The following is a 19,403-nucleotide window of genomic DNA, read 5'->3' as shown; positions in this document are numbered from 1 at the left end:
TCTGCATGTCATTCGGAAATCAAGGTGCCAGAGTCTGGAGGAAGACTGGGGAGAAGGAAATGCCAAAATGCCAGAAGTCCAGTGTCAAGTACCCACAGTCAGTGATGGTCTGGGGTGCCGTGTCAGCTGCTGGTGTTGGTCCACTGTGTTTTATCAAGGGCAGGGTCAATGCAGCTAGCTATCAGGAGATTTTGGAGCACTTCATGCTTCCATCTGCTGAAAAGCTTTATGGAGATGAAGATTTCATTTTTCAGCACGACCTGGCACCTGCTCACAGTGCCAAAACCACTGGTAAATGGTTTACTGACCATGGTATCACTGTGCTCAATTGGCCTGCCAACTCTCCTGACCTGAACCCCATAGAGAATCTGTGGGATATTGTGAAGAGAACGTTGAGAGACTCAAGACCCAACACTCTGGATGAGCTAAAGGCCACTATCGAAGCATCCTGGGCATCCATAAGACCTCAGCAATGCCACAGGCTGATTGCCTCCATGCCACGCCGCATTGAAGCAGTCATTTCTGGAAAAGGATTCCCGACCAAGTATTGAGTGCATAACTGTACATGATTATTTGAAGGTTGACGTTTTTTGTATTAAAAACACTTTTCTTTTATTGGTCGGATGAAATATGCTAATTTTGTGAGATAGGAATTTTGGGTTTTCATGAGCTGTATGCCAAAATCATCCGTATTAAGACAATAAAAGACCTGAAATATTTCAGTTAGTGTGCAATGAATCTAAAATATATGAATGTTAAATTTTCATCATTACATTATGGAAAATAATGAACTTTATCACAATATGCTAATATTTTGAGAAGGACCTGTATACATTGCTAAGTGTTTACATATTTGCCCTTTAAACAAAGTCTATTCCCCTATTGTATTTGATGACACGAGGAAACTGCACATTTGGGATTTGCGCTTCTTCTAAAACAAACCGCCCCGTCCTTCCAGGCGTTCAGGGGTTGTTTGTTGTTGTGGTGCTATTTCAGAGATGATTTGACATTACTGGTGAAGTTGCACACCAAACCATGAACCTAAGAATATATGCACAACTAGGAATTCCTTTTGTTGATTTGATTTTTTGTTTGTTTGTTTTTAAAATGTAGCAATTAAAGATGATGCCTGCATAAGCCTGCCAGTCATTCAATGTTTTGCAAAGAATAAATGTGTCCAGTGGAAAGGGAATACTCCATGTTGTAATTTATCTATACAATTGTGAGGTACTGAGCTAAACAAAAGGGTCAGAGAAACTGCACATGAAAAAATTTGAATAATAATGGCTAAATTAAAACTGATGTTTTTATGCACCCTTGTTTTTGATGGAATAAAGCAGAATGTGTTTTGGGTTGCACTGGATTTGCTGAGACTTTTATAAGCTTTGTTTTTGTGCTTTTTGTGACGCTTTGTTTTATTTCCAATCTTTCCCTTCATCTTTTTATAGGTTGCTTACTTCATATGGTTTCTGCTGTTTATTAAAAAGGCAAACCATAATCACATTTAAACCTAGGAGATCCTTGATGTACAGATGATGTAAACAAGACCAAATGAGGTCTGTGTGGAAAACACTACACAGGAAAACACTATGTGAGCAATACTGGCAAGCCTGTCATCCACTTCTGCGCTCTTGAACTTTAAGTAACTTGAAGCATGGGTTTTGTGGACTAAAAGAATAAAAAAGATTGAGCTTTTCATGCATTTTCTTCATAAGTGTCACATGTGAAAGTTTTTTTTTTCTTCTGCTGAAATCCAGTACAGCTGAAGGATGATTAAAGAAATAGTCCCAAAGTTGTTTCAATGAGCCTTTTTATTGTAGTTGTTACATACGTTTTTGCTGTGGGCATGAATACAACAGAAGCCTTGGTTTTAAAAGCATTTTTGTTTAGCAGATGATATGGCACAGGCTGCAGTATGTAATGGGCTAAAAGGAAATACAGTATTGCAATAAAATCAAAGGCTTTTAACTTAAAGTTGCTTGTTAATGTGCTCACTTTGTCACAGTGTGAAACGGATTTAGCAAAGTACATCTAAGCCCCACAGCTGTGAGAACCAACCAATCAGGCATGGCTGAGTTTTCTTGAATTATATTTAGAGTTCCACTGCTTTTAGCCTGTAATACGCTTCTCCACATATGGAGCCAAAAAAGGAAAAAACAAACAAATTGTCATTTCTGTATTATTCCCTGTTTATTGCTCAAAATTGGTTCCTTAATAACATGCCTACTCAGGGTTCTTTCACTTCTAATATAGGTGCATCACAATTAAATTATATCAAGGGTTGAATTCAGCAATCCACTGTAAAAAGTGAAACTCTTATTGTGCAGATGTATTACAAATAATGATATATTCCAAGTCTTTGTTTTGGTTCATTTTGATGCTCATTGCTTACAGTGATTAAAAACCCAAGACTATTAAAGCACTTGATAAAAAAAAAAAAAAGAACAGAAATCTCAGCCTTTTGAAAAGTGTGTCCAATTACTGTACAATATATGCACTCCATAGTTGGTCAGAGCTCTGCATCAGAGTGGTGTTGAGGTGGTGGAGAAGACCAGGCTGTTTTAATAGCCTTCAGCTCATCTGCATTATTGGTTCTGATGTCCCTCATCTTCCTCTTGACAATACTCCATAGATTCTCTATGGGGTTTACGTCAGGGCAGAGTGTTAGCCAGTCAAGCACATATGTCTACTTTTTTGGCAGTGTGAGCAGGTGCCTAGACCTGCAAGAAAATGAAATCAGCATCTCCATAAGGCTTGTTAGCAGAGAGAAGCCTGAAGAGCTCTAACATTTCCTGGTAGATAGCTTGCTGGCTGTGGACCTGATGAAACTGGACCAACACCAGTAGATGAAAGGACTCCCTAAATCATCACAGACAGTGACCATATTCTAACTTTATACTGGACCTCAAGCAACTTGGACCTGCGTTTTCAAATGTAATGCAAAATTTACTTTGATCTTTAAAGATGTGTTTGGACCACTGAGCAACAGTCCAGATGCTTCTATCAATGCTTCCTGCTCAGGAGTTAATGTGCAGAATACAATGGTGGCTCTTGCAATACTGACCCTAGTTCCAGTCCACACCTTGTAAATCCCCCTAAATTCTTAATTGGACTTTGCTTCACAATCCTCTCTCAAGGCTGCAGTAAGACTTGTTTCTTGTGCACTTTCTTCAACCACATTTTTCCTTCCGCTCAACTTTCTATTAATTGCATACAAGCAGCACATAGGCAGTTTCTTGAGTGATTGTGGCTCACCCTCCTTGTGCAAAGTGCCAATGACTGTCTCCTGGAATACTGTCTTTGATTGGACACAGCACTGCGGTATTAAAAAAAGTAATTGGTTTTATGTAATATTCTAATTTTCTAAGACACACAATTTTGGGTTTCAACAGCTGTAAGCCATAATCAAATTAATAACCACTTAAAAGCAAGATTTGCTGTTTGAGGTCAATTATGAAATAAATACAATTTTCAATATTTTAATTTATTGAGATGCACCACTATGTTATAACACAAGTCTAAGGTGCTGAATAAATTGCAGTAAACTCCTAAATGTTGTAGTGCTGGTGTAGTTTAATGCAGCTATCACAATGTGCTAACGTTGCATCTCCAGTGACATTTTGCCAGAAAATTAGACATTAAAGCATTTCTAGCATGAATATATTAATGCTAGCAATTGCATTAAGGCAAATACAAATTAGAGTATGTGCTCTGCAAGTGTTTCATTAAAAAAGACCTTTTAATTGACTTTAAAGATGGGGTTAGTTTTACATTTTCTTTAATAATAACTGGTTAATTATCAGTTTGGAAGTCAAAAGTCAGATCTTTTGCCGATCTGGGAACGCACCAGACTAAAATGCAACCTGATTACTGTGAGAAAACAAAAAACATGCATTCTTCGGTATGGACGCTGTTACTCAGGGTAGAAAACTCAAAGTATCAGTACAATGTTTAAAAATAAAAGCAGTACAGGGATTTGAACCATTCAGGCTGTGAGAGAGCAAGACTTTCAGCAGATAACAGGAGGGCTGAGCAGAACACAGAAAGGTTTTTTCGTTTTTATTCTTTGAGCTTTCAAAATCTGTCTGCTTCTGAACATACTGGAATGTTGGCAGCCTTTTCTATCTAGTTAAATCTAATAGTTAAGGTAAGAAGCTATGGAATTCAGGGAATACACACCAAGATTGTCTTTTTTTAATTCTACCTGTGGTGAGAGTGCTAATTGCTAATATATGTATAACCATTTTGTCTTTGTTTTGAAAAATACTTAAAATACTGTTGGGGACTGGAAATTAGCCACAAAATTCTGGTTGGTTAATCTCGAGCTTTAATCTTCTAAAATGTCTCGGTCAGACTAGAAAATGAAAATAAAACAACAGTCAATATGTTCAAAGAGAAACATCTTCAGAAAGCCGGAGGACTAGTCTGCATTTTGAAAAGTAAAATATAAGGAAATGAGCAATGACTTCAAATTTTCACAGCAGTGTACTTGTAGGACAAACAAATACTCAAAGGACAAAGTTAAAACTCCTTTAATGTCATTCAAACTACTGATTAGTTTGACCAATTATTACATTTCCCTTACTTTAATTTAGTTGTATGTGCACTCATTTTATACAAAGGCTAAATAATACAGCTCATGTGCCAAACCAGCTTGAAGTCATAGAAACTACAATATCTCCATGAAAGCAAAAAAGCTACTTTGCTATGATGGATCTAAAAACACTGACTGATCAACACTAAATTGATCTTCTCATACACAGACTGCACACCTGTAATAACAATATGCGATCACATGTCCCTGAAAGTATCTTAATAAATAACTGTCTGCAAGGCACTGAAATGTTCAGCTCATAGTTTCTAAGAAAAAACAACTTTAAAAAGAGTACTAACTGCATTTGCCTCCCTTGAATACTTGCCAGCCTTTCAGTTTTTATTTAAGAATTGATCCGACAATGCCACCCTGAACGCTTTGTCTCCTTCTAATCTTTAAAAATATTCGTACACTAATAAATTCCTTCTTCACCTGTAAACTAATGCACATCTGCCTTGAATCTGTCCACTTCGGTCATGTAAAAACTGTGCTACGGTTGAATAGCTGGCACATTGATGAGCATATTGTCAGATTCAGATGTCAGAGTGGTTCATCAGTGTCAAGAATCTCACATTCCAATCATAGCTAACGTCTACATCCAGTGCAAATTTTCCTTATTTAAGCACCTTTTTGGACAAAAATGAAACAAAACAGCCCAGTAGTATACAACAAAATAACCATTCGCACTAAGCCATCTATTCAATAGATGAAATGTCATTTAGCTCAGCTATGTCTTTTAACCCCCAGCAAACAGTAATTTTAAGGGTTCAGGATCTGCACTACGCTTAGCCTTTTGGATCCAAGGAAGGCTGCAGGGATTGAAGCGCGTGCACTGGCAACCTTATGCGCACACAAAACAAAGCCAAACCTTTGTGGGCGCTTGTATGCACGTCACAATTGAAGGATGAACGTGACGAAGCCTTGCAAAAGCAGTCGTTCTGGTTTCATCCAGCAAAAGCCAAGCTTAGTGGTTTGAATGCAAAGCTGTTTTTCCTGTCCACAGGTTTAAGATTAAGATCTTTCTCAGCGGTTTTCCCTTCTCTTGTATCACAGTATGTAAACCAAACAACTCATCCCAGCTCGCCATGGTTTGAGCCCCAAGCAGGGGGTCGATTTTTAGTCTGGATTTGAACAGGGAAGGGGGCAGTGAAAGGGCCGACAGTCATCTCAATGTCAAGCAGGATTCTGGTCTGCCTCACACCTGCAGCTCCGACCCACTGGACAAGCCAAGAGCGTTTGCCTCCTCCGTCGTCAAGCCGCTCTTTAGAGTCCTCCTTACTGTGTTCAAGAGAGTAAATCAAAAAGGAAGGGCAATTATTCTGTTGAATAAATGCAGCAGAAACATTTCTTGTCTTTGATATTATTTGAGCACAGAGTCAAGACCCACAGGATTTCCTGTTGAGTCGGGATCGTCTCCTCTCGCGAGGTAGCGTCCTCTGGCTGGGCCCCTGAGTGGCTGATCGAACAATCCTCTCCATGATTTCATCAGCTGTGTCATCTGTGCAATTTACAAGGTCATCACTGGCAGAACACCACGGAGCAACACGCCCTGAAACAAACACACCAAAATCAAATTAAAACTCACATCCTCCTCACTTCAGACCCCCTGCCTGGACTGCCTGTCTCCTCCTCATGCGTGAGAGCATGCCCTGTCCAACTAGTTCCCATCTTCACTCAGATCTTCAGTCCGAACAAGTCTCTAGAGCTATGTGAGGTTTCCTACAGCTTCAGGTGTTCCACTATCTTCCTGGTCCACAAGAAAATGCACCATCATGGTGTTAAATTACTCTAGATTTGTCACCCAGTTGTCTGTGTTAATGAAACCCTTTAAGAGTCTGTTGTTGAACCATCTTAAGGACATCACAGGTTCCCCTGCAGTTTGCTTATGGGGCAATCAGTCAGTTACTACACTTCATAATGTACCACCATGATCACCCAGGGACGTATACCAGGATCCTGTTTGTAGACGTCAGCTAGGCCTTCAATACCATCAACCCAGACATCCTCCACCACAAGCTCACCCAGGTCAAAGTGCCGGTCTCCACCGGTGGCTCACCAATTTCCTGAGTGACTCGTGGCAGCAGCTGAATCTGGGGAGCATCTTCTGCCGCACAAGTAGCACACACACAGAAGGTGGATCAGCAGGTCCACTGGTGTGGTCAGAACCACCTGGAGCTTAACCAGCTCAAGATAGTTGAGATGACGGTGGACCTCAGGAGAACACCACCACATTTGCTCCTCTCACTATTCTCAACAATACTGTCTGCTGTGGATCACTTCCGCTTCCTACAGAGCGCTATTTGCAAAAATGAGTCGCCACAGAGACTTTCTTCCCCCAGGCTGTCTCTGATGAACACTTAACAGTCCAAATTAATATCGTGCATATTTGCACTAATTCAAACTATTCCTTCTTTTCTGAAAAAAACTGTATATATGCATAATAACAAGAAAAAAAAAACGTTATTTTTTTAGTTTAGCTTTTTTTATATATTTATAATTTAAATTTCTTCATTGCGAGTGAAAAGTGAGTAGAGCTGATTCGGATCTGAATTTTTAACATGAGGAAGGGTGATGTTGACATTAGAGCACTTTGGGGAATATTCACAACGGCAATTGCAGGTGCTAAATGGGGGGAAACCTAAGTTTGATTCTAGATCAGATTTAGACCAGAGCTATTTAAATAACTTAGACTGTGTGGAAAAAATACTCCCTGCTAAATTAGCGGAAGAATGCAGATAAAAAAGGGGAAAATGCAACCTGCTGCAATTAATGATTTGCAAAGAAGCATTTCAGGCCTGTCAAGAAAGGTAAAATTAATCTTCTCTTCATGTGAGGTTTGCCTGATATTTTTTCCATAATTTCTCTTACTGACAGTTTGTGGATGAAGAGAGGACGATTGTGACTTAATGCAAAAATAGATGGGATTTACTCCCATGTGCTTGGCCTAATGGATGTGTTTGCATCTGCATGTGAATTTGGTGCAGAAACAAAGCAAATAGTAGGAGAAAAGCAGTTAAAATAAAATGGAGGCATTGCTTTGTGAATTTTCTTATTGTTTGATGTTTTTAAGGTAACAAACATTAGATTGCTACATTAGAAAATAAATCCCGCAGGCTTAGGAAAAAACAGTCCTTAAATCTTAATGTCAACGAAACAGATTAACAAGTTTTTTGCACAATTAGCTTTTATTTCTCTTCTTTATTTAACAAGTTATATAACTAGAAGATAAATGACAAAAATTAGTGAACTAATTTTACAAAAACTATTTGATGAAGTTGTTCAAGAAAAAGTCAAAAATCATTGGTAATTGCTCAGACCTGATGAGACCTTTGATGTTGCAGGATGAGATGGGGTTTATAATTCTAATCTCTGCCTTGTTAATAGTTCATTAAAACCACACATTTATAAGTTATATGTTAACATTAAACATTGTAATCTGACTGACCTCTAAGACTGCCGCCTCTGGTACGACTCCGTAAACCGGGCACTGTGGATGTGCTGCTCTCTCCGTCCGTCAGACCAGTTTTTAACACGGCCTTCATGTTTTCATGTTCAGCTGCATCATCAGCACTCTGGATACCCTGAGAATGGCTCTCCTGTGCGTCTGAAGAGGCACCTCCAAATTTACCGCTCTGTAAGGGTTTAAGGAAAGAGTTCAGACATTGAGAAACACAGCTTCTTTTTCTGGCATTTTAAACGTTTTTCTTTTTACAGCTGTTCCCAGACTCAAATAGGGGCAGTTAGTTGTTTCAAAGAAACTGAGTCACACAATAGACTTACAACTGATTTATTTTAATTTTCTTTCAGCATGCATTAGGATCTGCACTATCTACCATTAAGTATGAGTAAGTAACTCCTTAAGGTTAGATTCACTCCAAGTGCACTCCAAGCAGCATCATGTTTCTTGTCCATGCCTTGTCATAGTTAGTCCCTCTTAGTCTTACAAACAACTCATGATTTGTTTAGGCCCTTTGAGTAAAAATGTTATAAAACACAGCCTTGCATGTTTTTAAATGTTAGTCCAAAACAGAGAGTTCACAGGTTGATGCGCATGAATAGATACATAGGTACACCCCTACCTCACTGACTCCATCGTCATCCTCACTCTAATGAAAATAAAAAAACAATATAAGAATTGATAATAATCATTGACTCCCACACTAACATTTTAAGAGAATATTTAAAATCTATTTTATGTCAATGTATTTACATAGGATTTTTTTGTGATAGACTATGGGTTCCCAAAGTGGGGGTCGGGACCCCCCTGGGGGTTGCAAGACACCAAGTGGGGGGTCGTGAGATGATTTTCAGAATCAATGTGATGTGACAGCTGAGGTGTATGGAGGGCCAAAAGGGACAAATGAAACACATTAATCAATCATGAAGTAAATAAATGTACCATGAAAAGTCCTATTAAGTAATATAATAATATATGATTAAATTAAATAATCAAATGTAATTTTTTTTTAAATAAATTAATTTAGAAATACATAATTATTTCACTTTATTTTTTTATAAATAAATATGGAGTAAAAATTATAGGTATTTAGGTTGTCATCAGCCTCTACAACTGGTGCTGTTATTTTAGTGGTCACAGGCTAGAAAGTGTGGGAACCCCTGTGATAGACAACACAATGCAGCACATAATTCTGAAATGAAAGGAAAAGGACGTGTGATCTTAATCACACATTTAATCTGTTACACCTGAATAAAATCCTGTGCAACAGATTGCCTTTCAGATGGTCACCTGTCTTTCACCTGTATGTAATTAAATTTCAGTATCACAACAATTATAAAAAAACAGTTAACAGTTTTAAATAATAACATTACTCACATTGAGTAAACCTTATTACAGTATTAATATTCAAAGAAGTTACACATTGCATTCCATTGTGTTACATTATAACTAAGAACTCCCAATATTTTCCACATGTAAATGCATGGATTTGTATGCATGTTTAACAAAATGTTAAAGTTGGCATTCGTGGCCCTATAACACTGTGCTGCCCTGGGGGGTGAGCAGCTAATGGGGTCTGAAAGACTGTGCTTTCCTGGTCCCTGGTCAACCTGTCAGCGGGCCTGGCTGGGACCCAGTCAGAGAAACAAAGATGTAATATATTTCCCCCAATAAGGCTGATCAGAATTTTAACTCTGTTTAGGCTTTAGAAATTGCAGTTTTCACATTTAAAACCCTGGCACCCAATGAGATATAGAGCTTTCACACCCTCCATCAAACAAGATTTCCTAAAATGTCCAACTTTCAATTTAAAGATGAAGATATTCACAAGATTTTCAGCCAAAACAGTGAAGTATGTTTGGTTTATTTGTATAACACAGGGCCATATCTTTCTGAGAGCTGGCTAAGGTGTAGCCACTTGCTGTTTCTCTTTCAGAGAAATCTACAGGTTTAAGTTTTCACTCAGTGATTAAATTAACTGTCCTTTTAAAAAAAGTGTCCCTTGTTGGGGCTGACTGTGGCCATCAGACATCAGCCAACTCTCTGGGGTTTAAGGGATTTTAATCACACGGAGAGGTGTTTTCTCTGGCCGGTTCTCAGCCTGAAGCAGCTACAGAATGGGATCTACTCCACACAACTCCCTGATTGTTGTTACTGTAACTTATACATGTGAACACATAGGAAGCTCCATGGACTTTGGAAAAGCAAACAGTCAGAAGTAGAGCCAGATTTCACATGATTACAGATATGATAACCGCTGTCAATGGCTTCTTAGCACTGTTTCATGGAACTGAGGAAGCGCGAACTAAACAAGCACTGTGATAGAAAAATGAACAACCCTTACATCTGTTATCATTTTCCCCCTGGTTTTGTTTCTCTCTCTGTGGTTGGCCCTCTTCTGTTTCTGTTGCAGCACGCGCTCTCTCGTCGTGCGGTACTCCAGGGCGAACTCACTCAGGATCTTGCTGAAGCGATGTATGCTGACCTCTCGTACCGCATAGATCGGATGCCCCAAGAACAACAGGAAGGCGTGAAACCTGCAGATGTGCACGGAAAACAGAGATATTCATTCCTTTTGTCATGTTAAACCACAAGCTTCGATGTATTTTTTGGGCTTTTATGTGATGGATCAATGCAAAGCAGCACATAATTGTGAGGTAGAAAGCAGATGATATTGGCAGCAATAATCGAAGAAACAGGCAAGAGCCCCATTGTAACTGTGGAGGAGCCACAGAGACAACTCAGGTGGTAGAATCTGTTAAATATACACTGTTAAAAGAAAATTATACATAAATCTGAAAAGTGTGGCGTTTATTCAGGCACCCTGAGTAAATACTTTGTTCAATCCCCTTTCACCAAAAGGTAAACGTCTTCTCATATATTTACTAAAGTCTGAAAAATATGTATGATATTCTAACTACTTTTAGTTGGTCTGTCACATTAAGTCTAAAAAAAAATACACAACTCATTGTGCAGAATCAAATGTGATAAAGTTATTTTAATCTGCACGTACCTGTTGATTATTCTGCGATGCACTATTTTTAGAATTATAATTCTCTCTGCACAGTCTTTGAGGAAGTCAGACAGTTTTTGCTTCAATGCTGGCTTCATCTCATGTTTCGCAATGACTTTAAGGTGATCCCATGATGCTTTGCACCTGCGCTCCATCTGGGTCAAATTGTCTTGAAGTTGGTCGAAATCCACCTGAGAAGGAAATCAAATCCTATTGAGGAATCTTTTCAGTGGATATGACAGACATCAAAAGAACTTGATATGTTTTTAACCTTGGTCAAGCGGGTGATGGCTCCTATCTCGGAGTAGAGATCGGTGCTGTCTGGAAACTTCTCCACAACAATGGAGCAGGCGTGGTGCAACAAGGACTGCTTATGAACCGTGTCCTTCACCTCTGGGACTTTCTCCAAGTAATTCAGCTCAAAACCTTTGGCCTACAGAGACATAAAAACACACGAAACACCCTAAGAATATGGACAGGAACAGTTTGGCAAAATCACAAATCTGGAGCTCTTGGCTCAAGCACCAGATTGATGTGAATTTCCATTTTGGCACAGTTACATATAAGGGGCTGAATGGAGATACAAAGATTAACTTGATTGTTAGTATCAAAAACCGCAATCTGTTTGATGCAGGAGTGATTGTTCTCTCCACACAACAAAGCAAAAAAGGGTCCAGAATGCATCATGAAAGACAGAATCCCAACAGGATCTCCCTTGTTCTGCTGCCAGCTATAAATGGCTTAGTGCAAAAATATAAATGCAGCAATTATTTACGGGAAACTGCTCATTTTCATGTTGATGACTTATGTTTCCCCTTTTGGATGTTTGGCTTTTCTTATCCCAGAGGCTCACACATGCAGATGCACTCACACAGAGGCGCAGGCAGACTCACGGGAACAAAGAAAAAACCCACTTTATGACAAAGCGAGAGCAAAAAAAAAACACTGAGTTCACACACAGGCAATCCAGATGACAGGCAACCCCTTTTTCCTCCTCAGCAGATGGAGCCAGACTGGACAGGAGCTGCTGCTGTCAGGCAATAAAGCCATTCGCTTACACACTCTAGTGTTATTCATGCCAAAATAATGGGTTTGACTAGAGGTATCAGGAATATGAGCTAATAAGAAATTAGTATAAGATATAGAAGAAAAAACTAGTAATATTAGAAGCATTCCTTGGATTGTTTTTCTTACATTTGAGCCATTGAGGAAGTTACCAATGGCCAACAAAGTGGTCAGGATGTATCTGAGGGTCTTGTTTCTCTCAAGTTGGTCCATTCCTTCTTTTAGGTCCTGCAATGGCTCTGCCACTTCCTAAAAGAGCAGGAAAAAGGACATTAATGTGTCTATGTTCATTTGATATCTGTTCCTTATTCTAGACAGAAGGAAAGATGATGCTGCATAAGAAAATGGCATTGCTGTCAAACAAAAGCCCTGTATCCTCTATAAGCCTTCAAACCTCTATACTTTTTCAATTAAACCATAGAAAGATGTGAAAGGTGATCAATATAGTTGATTTTCACAAGAAAACAAAAATGAATAAAAACGGTGACTCAAGAATTTTACCCGAAATCGTTGCCTTTATGCTACCTTCTTTAATTTTTTTATGCTTAAATATAATTTTGGAATTTCAAGGCTTCCTGAATTCACCCAAGTGGTCACTAATTAGTAGCTAAATTAATCAGAAAATAGACCCACCAGTCTTGCTTTCAGTTTCAAGCATCTGGCATTTTGAGGTGAGCGAATCTTCATTATTTTAGATAGCATAGAATAACGTCAGATTAAGTCATGGTATTACTGGGTCATTGCTGCAATATTTGAGTTTTAGTTTATTTTAATCTATAGGAGTGGTGCACCCGTGTAATGTACATGGCATGTGAGGAGCTGTGTTGCTCATGTGGCAGAGTATTTTGACATCTCAAAAACATAAGTCGAAGCAGGGCTTAGCTGGTGATCAAACTAGTTGTGTTACAGTGTTAAACACGTTTTAAGATATTGCTGGAGGGTTATTTTGCTATGGCATAGTGTATTCCTATGTTGACTTTTGTTTTGAGCCACTTTGATTAAACTAATAGTTTAATCAGCTTATTTAACAATTTGAGCACTTTTCCTATGTAAAAACACAATGTATAAAATTAAAACTTTACAGCACTAACATACAAAAAGAAAGGCTGTTTATCATCCAGGTTGTGACTGTATAATAGTATTTATTTTAGAGAGCAATAACCTAAATCTCTGCTTTTGCACAGCTGAATATGTGTTTCATCTTCCCCAGATTAGATGAAGCAGGAATGTGTCCGACCTTTTCAATAAGCTCGTAGTCCATCTTGAAGGCCCACAGCTGCAGGCGAGCTGACAGCTCCGTGATGGAGGAGAGGGTGAGCAGGAACTGCTCGGCGCTGCCCAGAGGAACGTCTGGGTTCATTAGTTGAGCCTCCTGGATCCTCTGCTTTTCCTCCTCTGTGGGGATCATTGTGAGGATTTTCTAGTACAAAGAAAAAAATTCATCCATCAGACAAATATAAAATGTTTCCCTGCCCGTATGAAATCTTTACATGACATGTCAGAGAATTTATCATTGAGGAGATGGTGGAAAAACATTGATTCTGATATTTCTAAATCAGATATTTTTAAGCTGTTTCCAGTTTAAAAATCCCACAAGTTCTTGTGACATCTGAACTTTTGCCCCTGCTTTTGTTGTCTTACTGCAAATACCTCCAGAGAAAAAAGATGAAGAGTGATCTTCATGTTATATAATTCCAGAAGTATGAAGCCTTAACTGTTACCTGCGACTTTAAACCTCTGCAGATACCCTACATTTAGTTGTTGAAATAAAATAAAACTAACCTTTTATAATCTATCTTTTTAAATATATTATTATAATTATGATATATTATTATAGTATTATTTATACATTATAAAGGTATTAATATCAACTATTGCAATAGAAAAATCATACGATATCGCAGCAGGTTTGACGTATTTCTTTTTTATGACAACCTTGTACAGATTCCACACACTGACACTACACTACATGCATATCAATTCAGATGCTGTTATTTAAAGTTTACCTCAATGCCTTCCTTGTTTAGAGCATACTCATCAAAGTTGAGAATAGCTGTCTTGATTGTGCGTGGAGGAGGCAAGACAGTTAACCCAATATTTATGGCGTTGCTGCGCTTCGAGTCCAGGACGATGATTTCTTGTCGTTTGCCTTCCACCGATGCTTTCTAGGAGATGCCAAAAAAGAAGAAAGGGTGAGTAGGCTGCTTGTAAAATCTCCCTATTGCTCTTCATAAATCGTCTATTTCCATTAGTCTGTTTTATTAAACAATTTTTAATGTCAGTGATGAAATGTAGTGAAATTTTAGGGCCAATTCTTGAGCAACTCTCCATTATTACATGTTCAAGTAAAAGGTTTACACATATGACTGAAATATGTATTATTTTTGTCCTTTAAACAATCATATTTGACATTCACAATAAAATGAATCTCCATTATTGTTGTAATGTTTATGTTGCACTTTATACACACAGTTAGCACTTTATGTCAGTGTTCAATATTTCTTTACCTTTTATGTATCATATATCCTGTATTACTCAGTAAAAAACAAAACAATGTGTTTGCTAAATTTAAAATAAATAACCTGCAAAAACCTGGTGGCATATGAGTGAACAGGCCTAAACCAACACTTTGGTGGAGCATCTTTTGATTCAATTTCAGCATTCAGTCTTCTTGGGTTCACACCTGCCATTGGTTCTGTTAAAGCTGATCAACCTGAAATAAATGTCAGTTGTGCTAACAGGGTTTTATGATGTTTGCTCATTTCATGGAGCTAAATACATATTTTATAGAAGCTTACAAAGAAATCTTCCAAAACCTTGTGGAACGATGTGCTATAGTCTGATGAAACCAGACATAATTCATGATCCCATGAGGTACACTATATTGCGAAATGTATTGGGTCACACAACTAAATCATCAAATTCTGGTGTTTCAATCACTTCCATGGCTGCAGGTCTATAACGTTTGGTGTGGAGAAACTTAATTAGCCTGCACAGAGTCCTGGCCTCAACCTTCTTGAACACCTTTGGGAAGAATTAGAGCAATAATAATAAAAACCTTCATTTAGAAACTGCTTTTTGCGTTAACTTGTGTTGTCTTTGACTAATATTTAAAATAGTTTGATGATCTGAAACACTTTAGTGTGACACACATACAAAGAAATAAGAAATCAGGAAGGGGGCAAACACTTTTTTTTTTGCTTCTCAGCACCACATCCTCCATATTTAAATGTCCATGTTGTCTAAATGATGTTTAAATTTGCTGAAGAAGATAAAGAAAATTATTTAGACCAAACTATTTGAAATCAGTACACAAAATATATGCTTTTTCCCTGCCACAGGGTCCTGCTTTTTTGACTGATAAAGATAGTGAATACAAAAAAAAAAAAAAAACATAAAGTAGGTGGGAGTGTCATGGTGTGGGAGTGTCATGATGTGTCAAAGCATTACTGTAAGTGGATGACACCAATAGAAAGTACAGTGAATGTGAAAACCTGGCTTATGATATTGAAGTATTGTTACTGCAGGATTTTTATTTTAGCTCCTAAAGAGGAAACCCACATAGTGTTAATCCAGCATAGCAACACTGTTATATTTTAAATTGCACTATGTTTCTGACTAAATGAAATAAATGTATTATTACAAAAGCATACCTTTGTGACTGACAGCTCCTTGGATTTGGTCTCAAACAGCTGCTCCAGCTTGGACGTGTCCAGTTTAACCGACTCCAGTTTGGACCACAGGGACTCCTTACAGAACTTGTGATTCCTGCACTGCCAGTCCACAGGACGTACCTCGTTCCAGAAGAGACGGATGGTTTTCTTCTTCTTTTGGAACAGAGGGGCTTCCCCTCGACTCAGCTGAGGGGAGGGTGGCGGTGCGGGAGCCATAAACGGTGGAGGTGGGGGCATCATTCTGCCAGGAATGGGAGGAGGAGGGGGACATCCAAACAAAGGTGGAGGTGGTGGGAGGGCGGAACTGCATGGTGGAGGGGTTGAAGCTAACACACCCTCCATATCTAAAATGTCCATGTCGTCCTCCTCTCTAAGATCCGTGAAGTCCATTTCTTTGATCCTCAGCTCCCTGGGAGACGCCATCAACTGATCCCAGATGTGATCGGACTCCTTCTTAGGAGCTGAACCAGATGATTTGTCCGTCTGCTGCTGCTCTTTAGGAGCCTCTATCTCCAGTGGAGACGTCAGACCTTTGACTAAATCTCCAAACTTCTCTGCCACCGCCCGGACATTGCCCTGGTTGTCCAGATGCCCCACATCCATTTTTTTCACATTTTCTTCCCGGGCCTGTCTGTTTGCCTCCAGTGTAGAGATCCTGCTGGCCAAACTGGTCACAGATTCACTCGCCTCTGTTTCCTTCTCACATATACACCTATCCTTCTCTGACTCTCCTACGTCCCTGTCTTCCTCTGAGACAGTCTTCTGGGCGTAGAGCATGTCCAGCATGAAGCGCTTGTTGTTGAGAATCTTCTTGCATTGGTCATTCACAACTGCGTCCTTTAGACACTCAGTCCATTGGCCTGTTAATAACGAAAACAATATACTTTGTTATATAGTAGTGCCTTGAAAATATTCACACTCAGATCTGACCTTTAAAGAAGAATGGCAAGAAGAAAACCATTGTTAAAAGAAAGTCATCAGAAGTTCTGACTAAAGTCTCACGAGTTCGTAAGGGGACACAGCAAACATATGCACAAAGGTTCTCTGGCCAGAAGAGACTAAGACTGAACTTTCTGGCCTATCTTCAAAACACTGCCTGTGGTTGAAATCTAACCCCTGAAGATCACCCTGAACCCACAATCCCCACAGTGAAACATGGTGGTGACGGTGTCACGGTGTGGAGATGCTTTTCTTCAGTGGGGGCAGGGAAGTTGGTCAGAGTTGATGTGAAGATATATAGGGCTAAATAGAGAGCAATCCTGGGAAAAAAAAACTTAGAGGCTACAAAAGACTTCAGACTGGAGAAGGGATTCACCTTTAAGCATGACAATGATCCTAAACATACAGCCAGAGCTGCAATGAGTTGGGGCTGGACAATATTTTACAAATTTACTGTCATTGCAATATGAGGGAGTGCAATATCAATATTGCAAAGACCTGCTGGAACAGCTATTATTAAAGCTACTTATATGGATCCAATGCATTGATGTTCTGCATGCCAGTAACAACGCTTGTGAAGCTTGCTGTTTAAAGCAGTAGAAAATGTTTTAAGAGAAAATTAAGAGGTTTGGTAAATTCATAAAGAAACTGTCTTGTCGTGAAACAATGTGTTGGTTCATAACAGAAAAAGTAGCCAGTTGCAGGTTTTTCAATAAAACTACGTTGGAATGGATGTGATTTTTTTCACTACGCAATACTTGACATCTATATTTGCAATGAAGGTCTAAGAGTTTGTGTACTTATTGCAGTTCATTTGGTCATTGGTGACATTCACCAACATTATTACATATTGCATAATTTCCTGACAATGCCGACCTAATTTATAATAATAAAATAATAATTAATAAAAAACATTTAAGTTTGTAGGGTCAACACAAAAAAAATAAAAATGCTCTTTGCTAAGCACTGAACAATAATAATATTCAAGCCAAAGTAAATCCAGGTTCAGTACCTGAGTCACTGTCTTTAGTTAGTTTCTGCTCCCGCTCCTCCCTCTCCAGAGTGCTGCTTGTAGAAGAGATGCTGGATGCAGAGCAGTTGTCCTTTTCATTCACTTCCTCGTTCTGTCTCTCTTTCTCACTCAGCACCACACTATCCTCCACCTCCCCTTCTGCAGGCTGCACTTTCTCCTCTAACTCCACCTCCACTTCCACATTCCCAATCTGCTCTCCAACCTCTGGTGCATCGGTCACCTCTGCTCCCACCTCATCCACACTCTGCTCCTGAAGAGCATGAATCTCCTCATCTTGTTTCTCTTCCTTCTTGTTTCCTGACTGCTCCTTCTCATCCAGCTGTGCAGTGGCATTCTCGCTACTCTGTACCTCAGCAACAATCCCTGCATATGCACATGTCTTTGTCTCAGTCTTGTTATCTAGTGTTTGAGGAGGTTCTGATGCTGATAATTCAGGTGCTGGACTTTTGGTTCTGCTCTGAGGGATGAGGTTTGAACTTGAGATATGTTCTGTTCCTGGAAAGAAATACATTAAAGAATGAATGGCAAAACATTGCATAGCATATTTTTCTTAATGACTTGCATATCAACCTTTTTCTTCATATTTTGTGCCCCCAATAATTATTTTATTCTAGAAAAGAAAAACTAAAGCAATATGAAAAAAAATCGAATTTTGAGATTAAAGCTCTTAAATAAAACATTTTTAGGACCTTGTTTTCAGATCTTCCTTGGATTAAAATATATTATACTTAATTTTTACATCTCCACACGCTGATACATTGCTAGTCAGAGGTTTACCTATGCTGATCATTGGCATGACCTATTCAATGAATGACTTAAACACAGATTTAATGAATCTGAGAAACTAGATTTGGGTACACAAAACTTATTTTTCATTTTCTTTAACCTAAAATGGCTCCATATTTTACATAGAGACTTAAACACATACATATACCCTGACCAATATATAAATAAATTTCCTTTAGCAAGTTGTAGAGAAGACATACACTTTTGTAGACTTTAACAAGCTTCTTGCATCATTCTATCCAAATATTTGACCACTCTTTTTGGCAGAATTGGTGTATTTGATTTAAATTGCTTGGTTTCCTGTTACAGGCCCGCCACAAGCATGCCTGAAGGTCACAGCTGCCTGCATGAACAAGCCAAACGCCATCCGGAAAAGAGCTTTATGGGGAGGTGAGACGAAGGTGATGCGATGTGGCCACAATGACAAACGTTATGTTTAGAGGAGTCTATGTGAGGCTTTTAAACCAAATAAAACAGTATCAACTGTCAAGCATGGTGATAGCCTCATGCTGTGTGTTTGTAGACATTCGAGCCTTTTTCATTTTGACCATGTGTGGATTAGAAAAAATCCACAATAAATTTAAACTTGTGCACCCACTATTGGTTTTCAGAACTCATTGAGGTTGTATGATGTATTATCAGTCCATTCCCGAAAATTCAATTCAATTCAAAAATACTTTATTAATCCCAAAAGGAAATTAAATGTTGTTGTAGCTCATATTATGAAGGTTTCTTCAAAGAGCCGTTGTAGATGCTGATGGCTGTGGGCAGGAAGGATCTCCTGTAGCGCTCCGTCTTACAGCAGATCTGAAGAAGCCTCTGACTGAAGACACTCTGTTGTT

General features: G+C 38.8%; 1 protein-coding gene across 8 annotated transcripts in view; it reads right to left on the bottom strand.

Moving 5' to 3' along the window:
- Positions 1 to 1,793: 1,793 nt before the first annotated feature.
- The window catches only part of fhod3b (formin homology 2 domain containing 3b), a 138,676-nt gene continuing 121,066 nt past the window's right edge, over positions 1,794 to 19,403 (bottom strand). For 7 of the 8 annotated variants that reach the window (XM_047360484.1, XM_047360487.1, XM_047360488.1 and 4 more), the window contains 12 exons: positions 17,755 to 18,270; positions 15,783 to 16,663; positions 14,136 to 14,294; positions 13,367 to 13,549; positions 12,259 to 12,378; positions 11,336 to 11,497; positions 11,065 to 11,255; positions 10,396 to 10,588; positions 8,674 to 8,700; positions 8,040 to 8,226; positions 5,982 to 6,143; positions 1,794 to 5,872 (listed from right to left, as the gene is read on the bottom strand). In XM_047360484.1, coding sequence (XP_047216440.1) covers positions 5,790 to 5,872; positions 5,982 to 6,143; positions 8,040 to 8,226; positions 8,674 to 8,700; positions 10,396 to 10,588; positions 11,065 to 11,255; positions 11,336 to 11,497; positions 12,259 to 12,378; positions 13,367 to 13,549; positions 14,136 to 14,294; positions 15,783 to 16,663; positions 17,755 to 18,270 — 2,864 coding nt within the window. In that variant the 3' untranslated portion in view covers positions 1,794 to 5,789. The remainder of the gene's footprint in view (positions 5,873 to 5,981; positions 6,144 to 8,039; positions 8,227 to 8,673; positions 8,701 to 10,395; positions 10,589 to 11,064; positions 11,256 to 11,335; positions 11,498 to 12,258; positions 12,379 to 13,366; positions 13,550 to 14,135; positions 14,295 to 15,782; positions 16,664 to 17,754; positions 18,271 to 19,403) is intronic. The other variant, XM_047360486.1, reaches the window with a different exon arrangement.

The sequence above is a fragment of the Girardinichthys multiradiatus genome, chromosome 3 (assembly GCF_021462225.1).
Source record: "Girardinichthys multiradiatus isolate DD_20200921_A chromosome 3, DD_fGirMul_XY1, whole genome shotgun sequence".
NCBI lineage: Eukaryota > Metazoa > Chordata > Actinopteri > Cyprinodontiformes > Goodeidae > Girardinichthys > Girardinichthys multiradiatus.
This window is presented reverse-complemented; position numbering and strand designations above follow the sequence as displayed.